Source organism: Mustela nigripes, chromosome 7, assembly GCF_022355385.1.
Source record: "Mustela nigripes isolate SB6536 chromosome 7, MUSNIG.SB6536, whole genome shotgun sequence".
Taxonomy (NCBI): Eukaryota; Metazoa; Chordata; class Mammalia; order Carnivora; family Mustelidae; genus Mustela; species Mustela nigripes.
In genome coordinates, this window is record NC_081563.1 from 80317867 (window position 1) to 80336652 (window position 18786).

At 35.3% G+C, this 18786-nt stretch overlaps 1 protein-coding gene across 8 annotated transcripts in view; it reads right to left on the bottom strand.

Moving 5' to 3' along the window:
* REV1 (REV1 DNA directed polymerase) overlaps positions 1-18786 on the bottom strand; it is a 94948-nt gene that overhangs the window by 61242 nt on the left and 14920 nt on the right. For 4 of the 8 annotated variants that reach the window (XR_009405418.1, XM_059406253.1, XM_059406254.1 and 1 more), the window contains exons 2-3: positions 7093-7156; positions 5353-5479 (exon numbers count right to left, since the gene is read on the bottom strand). The exons of 1 other annotated variant lie outside the window; for it this stretch is intronic. Coding sequence is in view for 3 of the 7 variants with exons in the window: in XM_059406253.1 (XP_059262236.1) it covers positions 5353-5479; positions 7093-7146 (181 nt within the window). In the remaining 4 variants the exon portion in view is untranslated. Of the gene's footprint in view, positions 1-5352; positions 5480-7092; positions 7157-18786 lie in introns of those variants that run through there. 3 more of the 8 variants (XM_059406258.1, XM_059406256.1, XM_059406257.1) reach the window with 1 other exon arrangement.

Consider the following 18786-nt stretch of genomic DNA (forward strand, 5'->3'; position numbering starts at 1 on the left):
AATTTAATTTAATATGAGTCTTAAAGGATGAATATAATTCCAGTTCACAGAAGTGAGGAAAGAAGCTTTTTACAACAAACAAAAGCACCAACAGAAGTTCAGAAATAAGAAAGTACAAAGAAAAAATCTAAAGTATCAAAATAAGCCCAATGACCAAAATTGGAGAATAAAAAGGGAAAAATGTAGGTCAGGATTAGACAAGAATGACTTTATCCTTTTTTGCTTAGAAAATGTCTTTTTATCTAAGATCCAGCTTAAAAAGTGAATCCCTCTAGGAAGGACTCACTAACTCTCAGAGGCAGTAACTTCTGTGTGGCCACCTACTTTCCTCTATACCTAACTCTCAGAGATTACTTACTCATCACAAAAACCCACATTCTCCATCAACCACCATCTGTTCAAACATAATTCCTAACACACCAGTAGCATAAGAGATACATGTATTTGTCCGATCAACTAAAGCAGAGCAAAATGGGATGAAAGGTCCACAGACTGGAAAACTCAACATAGTAAAGATGTCAATTCTCCTTAAATTGATCTACAGGCTTAATGTAATTCCTATAAAAATCCCAGCAAGGTATTTATTTTATAAACACAGACAACTTTATTCTAAAATTTATATGGAAAGGCACTGCACAGGCCCTAGAGTAGCTAAAATAATCTTGGCAAAGAAGAAAATGGAAATAATCATTCTGCCTAATATTAAGGCTTACTATATAGGTACAGTAATCAAAACCATATGCTATCAATGCATTAATACAATAAAACAGAGAACCCAGAAACAGACCCAGATATGTCCAACTGATTTTTCATAGAAGTGCAAAAGTAATCCAGTGGAGGAAAATAGTTCTTCAACAAGCAGAGCCACAGTAATCGCATATCCATAGGCCACCAAAAAAATAAATAAAATTTAACTGAAAATGGATCATGAGCTTACATGCAAAATATAAAACTACGAAAATTTTTAGAAAAAAAAATAGGTGAAAATCTTTGAGATCTAGTATTAAGCAGTCACTTCTAAATTGAAAGCACAATCCATAAAGTTGAAGATAGATAGTTGAAGATAAACTGGACCTCATGAAAATTAAAAACTTTGTTCTGCAAAAGACCATACGAAAAGGATGAAAGACAAGCTACAGACTCACTGAAAGTATCTGCAAACCACACATCTGACAAAGGTATCTGGAATAAAGAAAGAACTCTCACAACTCAAAAGAATACAAGACAATCCAATTAGAAAAAAATGGGCAAAAGACATGTATTTTATGTATATATAAAAGAGGACTGAAGAGGACATACAGATGGCAAATAAATACTAATCATAGGCTGTTCAGTATCATTTGCCATTGGGCAAATACAAATTAAAACTGCAATGAGACACCACTACACATCTATTAGAACATGTAAATTAATTTAAAAATCAAAAACAAAAAATCAATTTGCCTTCATCAATCACTGTTCAAGATGCATCATAACCCAAATAAAAAGCACAATGAGGTATCAGGACACACCTATTAAAATGTTTAAAAAGCGCTAAATGCTAACAAGAATGCAGAGAAACTGGGCCACTCATAAATTGTTAGTGGGAATATAAAATAAAATAGTACAACCAAAGAGAAAACAGTTTGGCAGTTTCTTAAAAACACTAAACAGGCAACCACCATCTATATGACCCAGCAATAGCACTCTTAATGTTCACACAAAACCCACATATAAATATTCAGAGCCAAAACCAGAAAATAATCCAGATATTCTTAAACAGGTAAATGGTTAACAAACTGTGGAACACCCATACAATGGAATATAACTCAGCAATAAAAAGGAAAAAACTACCAATATATACAACTTGGATAAATCTTCAGAATATTTAAAAAATTTAAATTTAAAAAAGCCAATCCTGGGACATATGGGTGGCACAGTCAGTTAAACATCTGCCTTAAGCTCAGGTCATGATCTCAGGGTCCTGGGATGGAGTCCCACATCGAATTCCCTGCTCGGCAGGAAGCCTGCTTCTCCCTCTCCCTCTGCTATTCCCTCTTTGTGCTCTCACTCTCTGAGCTCAAAAAAAATAAAATAAAATAAAATAAAATCTTTTTTAAAAGCCAATCCTAAAAGGTTACATGCAGTATGTTCTATTTACATAACATCACTGAAATGAGAAAAGTATAGAAACAGGAGACTTTACATAACATCACTGAAATGAAAAAAGTATAGAAACAGGAGATGGGTTAGTAATTAAAGGGATTAAAAGGGCTGAGAGCAAACTGGAAGCAGGTGCGGCTACAAAGGAGCAGAGTGAAGAATTTTTGTGGTATGGAAACATTCTATCTTGACTGTATCAATGTCAATTTCCTGGTTGATACCTGTACTATCCTTTATAAGATGTTACCAAGGAGACAAACAGGGCAAATGGCTCATGGTATCTCTATTATTTCTTACAATGGCATATGAATTTACAATTATCTCAAAAAAATAAAACTTAATTAAAAAGACAGGATTGGGGGCACCTGGGTGGCTCAGTTGGTTAAGCATCTGCCTTTAGCTCAGTTCATGATCCCAGGATCCTGGAACCGAGAACCAAGTAGTTCTCCCTGCTCAGCAGGGGGTCTGCTTTTCCCTCTCCCTCTGCTAATCCCCATTCCTACTCATGTGTGCCCTCTCTTGCTCTGCTCTCTCTCAAACAAATAAATAAAATCTTAAAGTTAAAAACAAACAAACAAACAAACAAAAACAACAACAAGGAAGGCACCTGGGTGGCTGAGTTGGTTAAGCAACTGACACTTGAGTTCAGCTCAGGTCATGATGGAGCCCTAAGTCAGGCTCCACATTCAGTGGGGAGTCTGCTTGAAATTCTACCTCTGTCCTCCACCCCCACCTGCACCTCCCCACCAACCCTGAGAATACATGCACATGTGCGCTCATTTGCTCTCTCTCAAATAAATCTTAAAAAAAAAAAAAAAAAAAAGGAAGGAAGTCAAAAAAATTAACCTTGGGAGGAAAAAAATCCCCTTTCGAAAAAAAAAAAAAAAAAAAAAAAAAAAAAAAGGATGGAAGTCAAAGAAGTTAACCTTGGCAGGAAAAAGATCCTCTTTTGGGGGACAAAAAAAAAAAAAGAAAAAAAAGAACGTGCTGACAGACACACAATATCCAAAAGATGTAGATTCTTTTCTTGATCTCAAGTTCAATGATAATTGGGTTGCAAAGGACGGGAGTCACCAAAGAAACTTAGAGTTGGCAGAACTGGGAACTTTAAAGGAATCAAGAAAACTTCGAATGTTAAAGTCTATGGGGAGCATGATTAAGAATCAATAATAATAATATCCTACTTGTCTTACTGCATCTAAGGCACTGATTACTGCTAATTCATTACACAGAGATTGATTCTCTTGTCTACAAACTGAAAGAATATTCAATAAAACTGAAAAGTTTTCTAAAAAAATTTTATCATCACAATTTGCATGTCCCTAGGAAATTCAACAAAATGGAACTTTACTTGTAAAATTATAATGTAATCCTAGTAATAGTAAAAATTAGTATTTTTATCCCTCTCAGAAAGAAAAAGATAGGGAAAATAATGGAAAGGACAGGAATAATAATGAAAAAGATAGGGATAAAGTTGGGTCCAAATAAAACGGGTTCACAGAGAAAATGTCTTATGATCACACAAAAATTGGTGACAAAAGTAGAATTAGAATTTCATTCTCAACCACAGTAGTGATCACTACAGCATTTTTTTTTCTCCCTCACACAAAGGATCTCTTCTTATATGAATAAGGGTGCCCTCGTGAATTGGGGACTTCCACTACTGGCTAATGTAATAAGCAATGTTTGTTTCTTTTTTTCTTCTCCCTTTCTCCCTCCCTCTCTCTTTTTCTAACACTTTTAATGTTTATAATGCATCTCAGAAAAGTCTTTGAGCTTGAATGTTTCAGAATACTTAGGCAGAAAAGTTGCATGTGATGAACTTTACCAAAGCTGCACTAGCATTCATTTTGAGATAACATTCTTAGACTAAATTCCTTGTCAACAACACCTGATAAAACTCAAGCAAGAAAATGTATCAGTTAATTAAAACTTTATTTTAATTCAATAAATATTTCCTGAGTGGTTAATGCCTGGTCACTGTAGAGACACAGTAAAACAGTAATGAAAATGTGAAAATGGAGCTCTTGCTCTTATCCAGTAAACAGGCAACTACAATAAAATCCAATAAATGGTTAGATACTTAGGAGTCATAGTCCCACAGGAGCATGAGAAGTCATACACCAGTAGGAAGACAATCAGACAAGTTATGGGAAGTGATGTACAATGAGACCTCACAGATACGCGAGTAACAGCCAACTGAGAAGCAGAGAGAGTTAAATATCACAGAATGACACATTTACAGCCATTCACTTAAAAACAGAACAAAACAAAACACTAAAATGATCTTAAGAGGAGAGGAATTCTCAAGAGACTGAAAACTTTAGTAATAAAAGCTGATAGCCAACAGGCAAGTGATAACTGACTTTACAGATCAGAGAAGGATAAAAGATAAAATCTAAGCAGGCTATGTGGAAGCATAGAAGAGTCTGCTTGGTGTCAGAGAAAGCAAGAGAAACTGAGTGCCCAGTAAAGAGGCACTAAGCACCTTCAAAAGGGGCCATATGAACAGGTGATAAAACAAGAAGTTTATGGTTGAAATTCTAAGAGACAGATTAGAAGTCCAGATCTCTATTTCCACTTACAAAGAATAAAGATTATCATGTCCCTTCCAGAGGGTGGACTCAATGACAACAGACATACAGGAGGGGAGAAGTGGACACAGAGGATGAAAAAAAAAAAAAGGAGAGGAAGATTAAATGAAATTCTATTTTCTAAACTGTGAGCATTGTGGCCCCATCCTTCCCCCATGGCAACCAAAATGCCAGCAGCTAGGTTTATATCTTCTCTAAGTAAGATTCTGGGAAATCTAACACACACACAAACCCCTCCCCACCAGCTCAAAAGGACGTAGGGATAATTACAGTTGGAAATTCACCAATGAAATGGCCCTACCAGTTCCCACTATACTGAACCTCACAGAGTACATACCCCACTCATGTGTGGTGATCTTCCCGTCAGGTGGTTATGAAAGGAGACTACTGTTTTCCATTTTAAACGTCATTTGGCTTTTAAAACTATGTACTTTGATAAAAATTAAAATGAAAAACACAATGGAAAGTACAGGTAGGATGAAAAGGAAAAGACTCTAAGCAGAGGACTTTATCATTTTTATACAGAGATAAATAAAACAATTTAAAACAAATCACTCTCAATCCTAATAAAAGTACATGCCAAAATAGGGTACCTAAAAAGTAAAAAGGACTCAACCTGTATATCCATTAACGTAAATAGCAACTCCACTAAAAATTGTAGATGAAGTTCCATCCTTCTGTAAAGTAGCATCTGATCGAAATTGTTCCTCCAATTTCTGGACCTTGGCAGCCATATACCCACCCTAGAATTTAAAGAAAGATAAACCAATCACAAAAGTTGTATTTTCTTCACCCCCTTTCTTAAAAAAAAAAAATACATTCAAATAAATAAATATAAATAAATAAGTAAACATTCACTATGCTAGTGACCAAGGTTTAATGATGACATAAGGTACAATTATAAACATTAACCATAAGGCAAGGCAATAAAACAATCAGGTCAAGGAAGAGTTTTCCCTCTGTCAATTCAATTTTTAACTGTTTTATCACATTCTTGTAAGTTACTTTAAAAGAGAAGGAAGGTAACTCAAGAATAATGTTTAATGCCACAAAACATCGTTCTTATCTACAAAATTAGGCAGGAGGTTTAAACCAATTAAAAATTTGACAGGTGGTCAGTAAGAGTATATTTTTGACTGGCTTCCACTATCTTCTGAATATAGAAGTTTAAAAAATTAGCAACTTAAAGTAAAATGAAACAATCCAAAAAACCAGTACAGTTCTCCATGCATGTAGCTACTACAATAGATGATTCCGTGGTGAAATTCTGGGATCTAAGCAATCTACTTAATAGTAGTAGTAATTTTTATTAGAGAACATCAACTTCAGAAAAAAAAAACATTATTTCGGCTCAAGACCTACATAAATATATGAATTCAGCTATACTTTTCCTAAACACTGACAAAATTAAGCTTAATTATTTGGATTACCAATTAAGTATTGATTTTACTTCACTCTAAACAACTATCCATTAGATCTTTAAAATACAGCCACATATATCTAGAAGTGGCATGTATTTCTTACAAAATGGAAATTATTTCACTAATCAGATATTACATGCTCATTGTGGAAAAAAAACTTTTTTTCAGAAAATATAGAAAAATATGAAGAAAACTTAAATGAGGTAGGATTCCATTCACTGTTAACATTTTGGGATCTAGTATTTTCAAACTTTATTAGTATGTCTCAGAATACAGAGGTTTTAGAAAAATAGGATCATATATAATAGCCCTTTACAACACAACCTTTTAGTCAAGGTCATATTGCCAAGTTAAATATAAAGGTAAAGGGTGGCTCAATTGGTTAAGCACCCAACTCTTGATTTCGGCTCAGGTCATGATCTCAGGGTTGTGAGATCAAGTCCCACATCAGGTGGGACATCAGAATCAGCTTAAGATTCTCTCCCTCTCTATTTGCCCCTCTTCCCCCTCTCTCCCAAAGAGAGAAAGAGAGAGGGGGCGGAGAGAGAAAGAAAGAGAGAGATAGAGGAAGGAAGGAAGTAAAGATGTAAAGATAAATAATGATTAAACAGTGTTGCACTACACAGAGGTAGTTTATTTGACTAATCCCCTACTAGAGTATGTTTTTCTGTTTTTCAGTATTATTAGCAAAGCTGCAATAAAATTACCATAACTAAGTATCTGTGTGCCAGAACATTTATTTCCTCAGGATAAAATAAATTTCAGGTGTTAAAAAAGTTTAAACAAGCTTTCAATACATTGTGAAAACCGAGAAGAGTTGGTATCTAAAGTGATTTGCACCTTTAAAAGATGCCTTAAATCACACTATAACCTACAAGAGGTATGAGAAATACCTGAACAATTAAATATAGTATTTTTATTCTTTTAAAACACACCCATTTTTCCCAGCCATCATTTTCAGCTCGCTTCCTCCATCCACCTCGTCTCATGGTGGAGCTTCTGTAATTAGGGGGAAAGAAAAAAAAAACCTGTGAATTTTATAACATATGTACTATTAATTGACATTTTATTTCAAATCAAGAAAAATGAGATGTTAAAATAAACTCAAATATTCAACTGGTGGAAGTTAAAATTTTTCCAAAGCATATATTCTCCTGCATCAGTGAAATCTGTTCCTAAAACACCCTCCTGTAGATAAGTATCAGGTTTAAATTACAACTACTATAAATTTCATTTTATAGCAAAAAATTTTATGCATTCCTAAGCACCAAACCTAATACATATTTTCATAAAGAATCACCAAATTAGACTAACATGGCCATGCTTGTTAACAATCAGTATTAACAGAACCCAAGAAAACATTTTCCTTCATGAATTGCCCTCTAATATGGCTCTTAAACTCTGTCTTTGCTATTACATACTAGACACATAAGAGTGTACTCACAGTGTAATTCATCTATTATGCAAAACCTCTAAAAGAAGTCGATTAAAACAACACATCTAGGGGAGATAAAGTAGAAGGAGTATCACTTAAACTATCAAATCTGGCATTCTCCTTAAGGCTACACTTGACCCACTATCCCATTCAACAACCAAAATGACCAAATAATGGCTTATACCAAGTGTCAGCTGGCTTAGTGGCTAGCAAGATATAAAATGGTTCAGAAGTCAAAGCAGGCACTAAATGAAATTCCTTATAAAATTCTTTTAGTCATATAGCTACATCTTGAGACACTACTGCATTATCCTTCACAAAATTAACATGTCCTCTATTTATTTTCTACTACGTAAAACTCTATCAATTAATATGCTACTAGAGAAGTTTTGCACATTACCCAAGTCAAATCAGCTTTGATATGGTTTATAAGAATTTGTTACTGAATGACAACTTAAAACATGACACTTTAGCCACACACATCAGCAGGTATATTCTTTCAATTTATTTCTACATTTGATATATTATGTGATTTACAGGTTTCCCTTGCTGACATTAATATTATGAATTTGTATTGTCTACTCTTAAAAGGGGCCTAAAAGATATGTAGAGACATTCTCTTAAAAACTTAAGTCTGATAGAGAGACAAGGGGCATGAGCAAAGAGCTCTGCAAACAGGCCAGGTGATTAACCCAGATTAGCAGACATGGATGTTGGTGGAGAGAAGAACTGGTGTTCTTTTCAGTCTGACAAAGGTGGGGGGCATGGTTACCCAATGTGTTAATTTTAAGTCCCAGAACTGCAATATTTGTTCTACACTAAATACTTCTATTTTAAGAGGCTCACTTTGTCTAGACCCTCAAGACTTCTCCCCTTACCTTAAAGGAATCTGGGAAATGTATTAACACACAATTCTTGAGTTCATATAAACTCTGCATCTATACAACTGCCCTTACAAGTGAACATTTTGGGAGTTCTGGCCACTACATGTTATGGATGCATACTCACAAAAATTAAAGGCAACAATTAATCAGCTAAATGAAGATTAAGTTAAAGAATAAAATATATTATCAAAGTTTAATTCAGTGGGCTAATCAATTAGTTAAGAGCCTTATTCATTTAAGATCTACTGGGTAACTACTGCAAAGGGCCAATATGAAATATTAACAGTGATTTAATGAGGTAGGAAACTATGAAACAAAGTTATAATAAATTTTAAAAATCTAAAGGCTCTTCCTCTAGTCCAAAGTAATAAAGCTATTCCAGACAAATGTCTAAGCTCTGAAAGGGAATAAGAGTGAAATTAGTAACTTCTTCATTTCTACTACTTTGACCGAGTACAGCAAACCCATATTGAGGATTCAAATAATAAGACTGAAAAAGGGGGAAAAGAAACAATATTTTTAAATCATTTTATTTTCTTATTTATTTTTTAATTTATTTTTTCTTTTTTTAATTTATTTTTAAAATCATTTTATACATTCAAATTCTACTTTTGAGAAAATCCCATAACAAATAGTAAAGTAGGTATTTGGATCAACCTTCCTGCTGAGAAAGAGGAAAACTAGTCAAAACATTACCAAAAAAAAAAAAAAGGCATAGAAGGCCCAGAAAATAATGAAAAAATCACTGTGCCAAGATTTAGAAGGTGAAAAAGAAAACCTGAAGATGATGAAAAAGAAAACCCTTCCTTCCCAGATTGGGACAGCTTCTTCCTCTGAGAACATGTGGCAATTACAAAAGAGTGGCTGAGAGACTGGGCAATGTTTTTGAACAAACACAATAAGGGAATAAAAGCTGGAATTTAAGGGCTCTCCAACCATATATATCTCAAAACTTAGGATTAGGATCCTAGGAGTAAGTAAACTGGAAGTAGGCCAAATTTTGCCAAAAACATACCCTGCCTTGTACTACTTCAATCTCTGAAACTAAATTAAGGTCATCCTAGACTAAAGAACACAAATAACATGCTTCTGAACAATGAAGGAGTCGACCGAAAAATCAAGGAAAAAACAAAAAAGACAAAAAGACAAATGAAAATGAAAACACAATGGCCCCAAATCTTCTTCTAAAGGGAAGTTTATAGCAATATAGGCCTACCTCAAGAAGCAAGAAAAATATCAATCAAGAACCTAACCTTACACATAAAGGAGGTAGAAAAAGAAAAAAACAAAACCGAAAACCAGTACAAAGAAGGGAGCAACAATGACTAGAGCAGATATAGACAAAATAGAAACTAAAAAAAACAACAGATCAAGAAACCAGAAGTTGTTTCTTTGAAAAAACAGCAGAACTGATAAACCCTTAGGCAGATGCATTTAAAAAAAAGGGGGGGGGTAGAATTCAAATCAACAAAATCAGAAATAAAAGAGGTGAAACAATAACACCACAGAAATAAAAAGGATTATAAGAGAATATATATATATATTTTAGATTTTATTTATTTGAGAGAGAGAGCACATGCAAGAGAGCAGGGCAGGGTGGTGGTGGTGGTGGAGAACCAAGCATACCACTAAGCAGAGAGCCCATAGTAGTGCTCTATCCCAGGACCCTGGGATCATGACCTAAATGAAAGGCAGCCACTTAAACCAACTGAGCCACCCAGGCAACCCAGATTATAAGAGAATATTATGAAAAATTATATGCCAACAAACTGGACAATCTAGAAGTAAATTCCTAGAAACACTAACTCCCCAAAACTCAATGAGGAAAAAACAGAAAATTTGAACAGAGACATTAACAACAATGAAATTGAATCAGTAATCAAAAAATTCCCAACAAACAAAAGTCCAGAACCAGATGCCCTCACTGATACCAATTCTTCTCAAACTATCCCAAAAACCTGAAGAGGAAGGAAAGATTCCAAATTCATTCTGAGGCCAGCATTACCCAGATATAAAACCAAATACAAACACTACCAATAAAAGGGAAAAGTCCTTCAACAGTTGCAAAATGTATCCCAAAAAGGCAGGTATCTCTGATGAACACAGATACAGAAATCCTCCACAAAATACTAGCAAGATGAATCAGACAATACAAAAAAATCATTATGATCAAGTGGGATCTACCTAGGTACGCAAGGGTGGTTCAATATTCACATCAACCAAAAAAGGGAAAATAATCACATGATCATTTCAATAGATGCAGAAAACACATTTGACAAAGTACAAACACCCACCCATGACCAAAAAAAAAAAAAACAACCCTCCACAAAGTAGTTTTGAGAGAACATAACACAAAGAAGGTCATATAAGAAAAACCCACAACTAACATCATACTCAATTGTGAAAACTGAGTGCTTTTTCCCTAAGATCAGGAATAAGACAAGGATATTCATTCTCACAACTTTTAATCAACATAGTACTGGAAGTCGAGCAAACTTTCATCATTTACGGATGACATGATACTATGTGTAGAAGACCCTAAAGACTTCACTGATAAATGAATTTGTTAAGGTTGCAGAATACAAAATCAATACACAGGAATCTGTTGCATTTCTATACACTAATAATGAAGGAGCAGAAAGAGCTATGAATAAAACAATCCCATTTACAATTACACCAAAAAATAAAGTACCTAGGAATAAGCTTAACCAAGGAAGGGGAAAAAACCTGTACTCTAAAAACTATAAAACATGGATGAAAGAAACTGAAGATGAACACAAATGGAAGGATATACCTTGCTCATGGATGGAAGAAGCAATATTGTTAGTGTCCATATTACCTATAGCAATCTACAGATTTAATACAATCCCTATTAAAATATCAAAAGCGTATTTCACAGAACTAGAACCAATAACCCTAAAATCTGGATAGACCACAAAAAAGGGATGCCTGGGCGGCTCAGTGGGTTAAAGCCTCTGCCTTTGGCTCAGGTCATGATCCCGGGGTCCTGAAATCGAGCCACATATCAGGCTCTCTGCTTAGCAGGGAGCCTGCTTCCCTTACTCTCACTCTGCCTGCCACTGCCTACTTATCTCTGTCAAATAAATAAATAAAATCTTAAAAAAAAAACCCACAGAAGACCCTAAATAGCCAAAGCAATCTTTTAAAAAGAAAAACACAACTGGAGGCATCACAATTCCAGATTTCAAGATACACTACAAAGCTGTAGTGATCAAAACAGTATGGTACTTCTACAGAAATAGACATAAACATCAAGAAACAAGAGAGCACACCTAGAAACAAGCCCATACATATGCGGTCAATCAATCCTTGACAGAGAAAGCAAGAATACCCAATGGGAAAAAGACAATCCAACAAATTGTGTTGGGAAAAATAGCGACATGCAAAAGAATGAAACTGAATCAGTTTCTTAACACCATATACAAAAATAAACTCAAAATGCTTTAAGATCCTAAATGTGAGACCTGAAACCATAAAAATCCTGGAACAGGGCACAAGCAGTAATTTCTCTGACACAGCCATAGTAACATTTTTCTATGTTTCCTGTGGCAAGGGAAAGAAAAGTGAAAATAAATTAATGAGATTACATCAAAATAAAAGCTTCTGCATAATGAAGGAAACAATCAACAAAACTAAAAGACAAGGGAGAAAATATCTGCAAAGGACATATCCTATTAAAGGGCTAGTACCCAAAATATATAAAGAACCTATAAAACTCAATACCAATAAAACAAATAATCCAATTAAAAATGGGCAGAAGACACAGATATCCTACTAAGACATATAGATGGCCAAGAGACTCATGAAAAGATGAATAACATCACTCATCATCAGGGAAATGCAAATCAAAACCACAATGAGGTATCATCTCACACGTATCTGAATGGCTAACATCAAAAACACAAGAAACAGCAAGAGTTGGTGAGGATACAGAGAAAAAGGAATCCTCTTGCACTGCTGGTGGGAATGCTAACTGATACAGCCACTGTGGAAAACAGTATGCCAAGTTCCTCAAAAAATTACATGATTATTTAAATAAATATTATTTTTATAAATACATTACACGATCCAGTAACTCTACTACTATTTACCCAAAGAATATGAGAACACTATTTAAAAAGATATATATACCCCTATAACCCCTATATATGTTTATGTTTACTATGTTTACTGCATTATTTACAATAGCCAAATTATGGAAGCAGTCCAAGTGTCCACCAGTAAATTAACATATAAAGAAGAGGTGATGTGTGTATATATACATATATACAATGGAATATTATTCAGCCATAAAAAATATTAAAATTTTGCCATTTGCAACAACATGGGTGGATCTCTAGAGTATAATGCCAAGTGAAATAAGCTGGTCAGATAAAGACAAGTACCATATGATTTCACTCACATGTGGAATTTAAGAAACTAAACAAAGAGAAAGAGACAAGCTAAAGAACAGCTGTGATAACGAAGTGTTGGTTACTAGAGAGGAGATGGGTAGGGGATGGATGAAATAGGTAAAGGGGATTAAAGAGTATACTTATCATGTTGAGTGCTGAGTGATATACGGAATTGTTGAATTACTATATTATACACCGGAAACTAATATAACATTGTATATGAATTATATTGGAATTATAATTAAAAAAAAAAAGATGACCCTGGACTGCTCAGTGCTCCAAAGCATCTGGCAGAAGCAGTGTAAATTCTCTGTGGAGGATTACAATATCCTAATCTTCCCATGTTTTTGCAAACCATTTTGAAAATACAAAGTCTAGCACAGAAATTAAAATAACCAGGCACACAAAGTAGTAAGATCACAAGTGAAAACCAACAGAAACAAAATAAACAGACCTACATAGACTCCAGATACTGATTTTAACCCAGATTAAAAATGGTACTATGCTGGAGCGCCTGGGTGGCTCAATGGGTTAAAGCCTCTACCTTCGGCTCAGGTCATGATCCCAGGGTTTTGGGATTGAGCCCCACATCGGGCTCTCTGCTCAGCAGGGAACCTGCTTCCCCCTCTCTCTCTGCCTACTTGTGATCTCTGTCAGATAAATAAAATTTTTTTAAAAATTGTACGATGCTTACTATGTTCAAGGAAATAAGGGGCTGCAATGGGTGGCGAAAACAGAGATTCCATTCAAAATATTCAAAGGAACACCAATTAAACAACAGCTGTCTTTTCAACAGAAACAATAGCCCCAGAAGACAATAGTGCTGAAATAAATAATTAACTTATTTAGAATTCAATACCCAGAGAAAAATTCAGACAAGAAAGATGAAATAAAGGTATTTGGGGCAAATAAAAACAGAACATAATGCCACCAGCAAACTTGCACTAAAGAAATCCTAAAATATATCCCTCAGGTAGAAGAAGAATGATCTTGGAAGGTCAAAAATACAGGGAAAAAATGCAGCAAAGAAAGCAATAAATATCTGGTTTAATCAATGTTAAATACTGATGGAATAAAAGTACAGTAAAGACAGCCAATCTGTTATTGCTTATAACATAATATATAGCACTAGTGAATCAAGAGATAATGAATAAAGAGTAAAGGTAAGAGGAATTATTTCTAGTCCAGACTCTGCCACTTCACTGATCTCTGATCTACATCTCCATCTCCCTAGGTCTGAATTATTTTATTGTCTGGGTCTTTTATTGTAAGAGATTTGGGTAGATGACTACTAGATGTCAATCTAAATAAAGAGGAAAACTGAATAAAGCTCCTATTACCAGAAACTGAATTTATTTGAGAACAGAAGAATTTCAGTTCAGGAAATGCATGCTGTACCAAGCTACAAATATGTCTGGTGAGGGTTTGGGGTGGACTGTATTTACAGGCAAGGGCTGCAAAGGGGGGGGAAGTCCAAGCAGTTAAGTTCACTGGCTTGAGGACAGGGAGAGATTCTTGGCAGATACTCATTGGTCAGGAGAGAATCTCCATCTTCTGTACATCAGGCATTTACAGGCATTCAGCCCAATTTTTAAAATCATTTTTCTGAGGGCATATGCCTATGATTCTCCATTTCCTATCTTCTTATTCCACTTTAGATTAAAATTCTTTCACAGTTCCCTTTTGTACTCTCAGACACACTGAAGACCTATTTACAGAAATCAAATATAAAAATTAACACTATAACCATATACTTCAGCAACAAATTTTAGAAATTTGATTACATAACAGTGCTGATGTCTGTATTTATTTATGCAGATCTCCTTTAGTTATTCCAGAAGATTTAAGGCAACTTGTACTATCAAATTCATTTAAATAACCTATGTATAGACTAACATGGCCTATGACAGTGGATTGAGGTAAAAACCTCATTGCAAATCTGGTGTTTACTAAATATTGGGAGTGACAATTTATCAGCCCTGTCACTGTTGTATGTCATCAGTTATATAACCTCTTTTTTGTCAGACAGTAGATGCTAGATAAATTAGTAGACAGCTGTAGAATACTTCTCATAGCACAGGTAATTATGGCATCTAAGAAATAATTCAGAAATGCATATAGGGGACACCAAACTGCACTACCTAGAGATCAAAGCTAATGGAATATTACTGTGTATAAAGCACCATAATTTACCAAGCAATACTGAGATAAATGAAATTATAGACACTTTGGTATGAGTTCTAAAATTTTACAATCTAAAAAGAAATGAGTACCAATTACGGAAATACTAACTAGCCTTACAAATAAACTTAAGGGTAAGATTTTAGGCAGAAAGAGCAGGAAGATAAAAAACAAAATCTGGACACAAAGAAAACTACATGACCCCCATCTATGATGCTAGCAAAGAGCAGTAGCTGACCAAGCTGGCATGCAGCAAAGCTACTTGACAACCTAAACCATAAGGTCAATAAAAGAGATCCAGGTGTCAGGAAGCAAGTAATAAGGAGGCTTATCAGACTTCTGTTCATATGTACACAGCATCAAACACTAGTGATACTTCACTTATTTCAGTTAGACCCTAACATCTCTCCTTTCTCATGCTCAAAACATTATAGAATGAAAACATCAAGAACATATTATATATATATAAAATAGCCACTAATCTTACATATGATAGAAAGTCAATAAATTCTTTTTTTTAAAACGATTCTTTATTCTTTTTTCCTTCTTCTTTTTTTAAAGATTTTATTTATTTATTTGACAGAGATTACAAATAGGCAGAGAAGTAGGCAGAGACAGAGGAGGAAGCAGGCTCCCCGCTGAGCAGAGAGCCTGATGTGGGGCTCTATCCCAGGACCCTGAGATCATGACCTGAGCCAAAAGCAGAGGCTTTAACCCACTGAGCCACCCAGGCGCCCCGAAAGTCAATGAATTCTTGTTAAATAAAGAAAATGAACAATGTACTTACTTACATGTAAGAAATAAAGTAGGAATAGGAATGTCTCAGTAAAGTATACTCTGGTACATTTACATTTTAAACTGTACCCTGCATATTTAATCTTATCTACTTTTTTCCCATTTTATTATTTTTTAAGATTTTAAAGTAATCTATTCACCCAATGTGGGCTTAAACTCACAACCCCAAGATCAAGAATCGCATGATCTGCTGGATGAGCCACAAAATTCACACATTCTGTGCTGTTTAACAGACAGAAAATAGGATACCTCCCTACCCCCAAAATGGTATGCAGACAAGATTAGTCAATGATACACACTTCTGATGCTAACGAGAACCACATAACAGGTGGAATTAAGTGTAAGTCATTTAGGGGGTTCTACAGACTACAGTGCTTCCTTTATATTGTGAAATTAGAACAGATAATGTAAAAACCTATTCCGTAAAGTGGTACGCCAGAAATCAGAGCTTATGTTTCTGCTAACCAGTAAGGAGCTTCAAAAGAGAGGCACCTATCCTCTCAAGTCATATTCATGGCAAGAATTCTTCACTCCAGATGACTGATTCGCTTCTCAAATAGGACTTACCCTAGAATGGAGGACAGCAATACATCAAGATACCACAACTTGACACAAATAACTCAAAAATAACACAAACCCTCTCATCTTCTCTGTTTCAAGCAACCTTCTGACTTGCAACATGTCCTCTTGTCTACCCCTGCTCACTAAGAAAAGAATGACCTTTATCAACAAGCCATCCAATTATCAAACTTGTAAATAAAAACTGTCTTCCAGATGAAAGTCTTGCAGACTGGGTTGCTATCTAGCCCCACAGTGCTTGATGACCTTGACTAAAGTGATAAATGTTTCTAAAACTGTAATACACAACTTAAAATAACCTATGGACTTCTTATCCAGCATCAACATGGAAGTCAATAAATAACTAAGGTTTTTAAAAACTAGTTAAAAAATAGATAATGATTCATGTATGCAAAAGTATCCTTATCCCTAGCTTTTAGGTTATGCCTTCAATAAACATCAGCTGCTATTATACTAATCTACCCTACCAAGTCACAGACTGAAAATCAAATGAGACCACATGTGTAGAAACCCTTTGAAGATTATAAAGTACACAACATTATTATTTTAAATGTGCTATCCACAGTGTACAACATAATGGAAAGAGCAATAGATTTACTAACACAAGATCTTTAATCCCAGTTCTACCACTGCCTAGCTAGCTATAGGACTTGGGATGAGTCCAAGAGCACTGAGCCTCACATCTCTTCACCTATAAAACAAAGTTTGACTGATTGGTGCTCAGTAAAATCCCTGTAGAGCCATGAACTGGATATATGGGATGAATGTGGCAAGGAGGAAACAGAATTTGGGGTAAAACAGCAAGCAGGTAAAATTCCACTCTCTAAACCCACTTCAATTTTAACAATATGGCTTTGTAAGTTTTAAAATATCTGAGGTCAGGGGCACCTGGGTGGCTCAGCTGGTTAAGCATCTGCCTTCAGCTCAGGTCTGGATCCCAGGGTCCTGAGATTGAGCCTGCCACAGTGGCTGCTTCTCCCTCTCCTTCTGCCCCTCCCCCTCCACTTGTGCTCTCTCGATCTCAAGTAAGTAAAATCTTTTTAAAATTTTTTTCAAGGGCGCCTGGGTGGTTCAGTGGGTTGGGCATCTGCCTTCGGCTCAGGTATGATCTCAGGGTCCTGGGATCGAGCGAGCTCTCCATCAGGCTCTCTGCTCAACAGGGAGCCTGTTTCCCACTCCCTGCTCTGCCTGCCTCTCTGCCTACTTATGATCCATCTCTCTCTCCCTCTCTGTGTCAAATAAATAAATGAAACCTTTAAAAAAAATTAAAAAATATAATTTTTTAAAATAAGCAAAGAAAAAAATGGATTCTGACACTGGAAACATTCCATAAGCAGCTGGAATCACAGAGGCAAGCCACAGGGAAGAGGGTAACTGTGATGTTCATCTGGAGTACAACACTGGCAAGAGGCTACTTCTCCAAGAAATCTGTATAGCAGTATATAGAATTATTTTTCTTGGAGAAGGCAGTGGGACGCCATCTGAAAAACTAATTTACTAAGACCAAGTACTGCCCTTACAAGTGACTATGTAAGTGAAGTGCTAGCACAGTCACTAACACAACTTGACAATGCCTGCTTCGACAGCTCTTACTTGTCCTTAAATGGTAAAGGCTTTAATACCAGATAAGCAGCTTTTTATGTAACATTTAAATAGAAAAATACAGCTGTTTTGAGGTTTGGGTCTGATTCAACCACAGAGACCATAACTGTCCACAGTTCTCAGACTGCTGAAATTACAAGGGCACAGATTCTTGAATTTCAGAACCCAGGGAAGGAGAAATCTTCTAGCATATCGCACACCCTATCAGGTTTTGACTTTGAAGATTCTTCTCAATCTATTAAAAACAAAAATCAGCACCCAGGTGGTGGACATTAAGCCCTTGTAACTATCTCCAAGAATCATAACTAGTTACTCTAGACTTTATCACATAGTCACTTTTAGAGATTCAAAATCAAACAGACAGTTTACATCCTAAGGATAATATTGTATGTATTTAAGATACCTCTAAAAATACTTAAAAATAAAACGTCAAAATATTTCAACCAGGTATTATTCCTAACTTAACAGGACCCTCTCAAAAAAACTTCGCAAGCTGGCTATTTCACCTTCAGTATACAGAGACATTTTCCTATGACCAGTTGTTTCCTGCTGCAATGAAACAATCCCCGTACTATAGAAGAGACCTTCTTGATCAACACCAAATAAACAGAAATTAAAGAACTCTAAACCACCCAAATAAAAGTGGCTATAACATACACAGCACTGTCTAAAGAACAGATGATAGACTTGGGTACATAAACCTTATCTAGAAGGGAGTCTGATCTTTCTTTTCTTGAG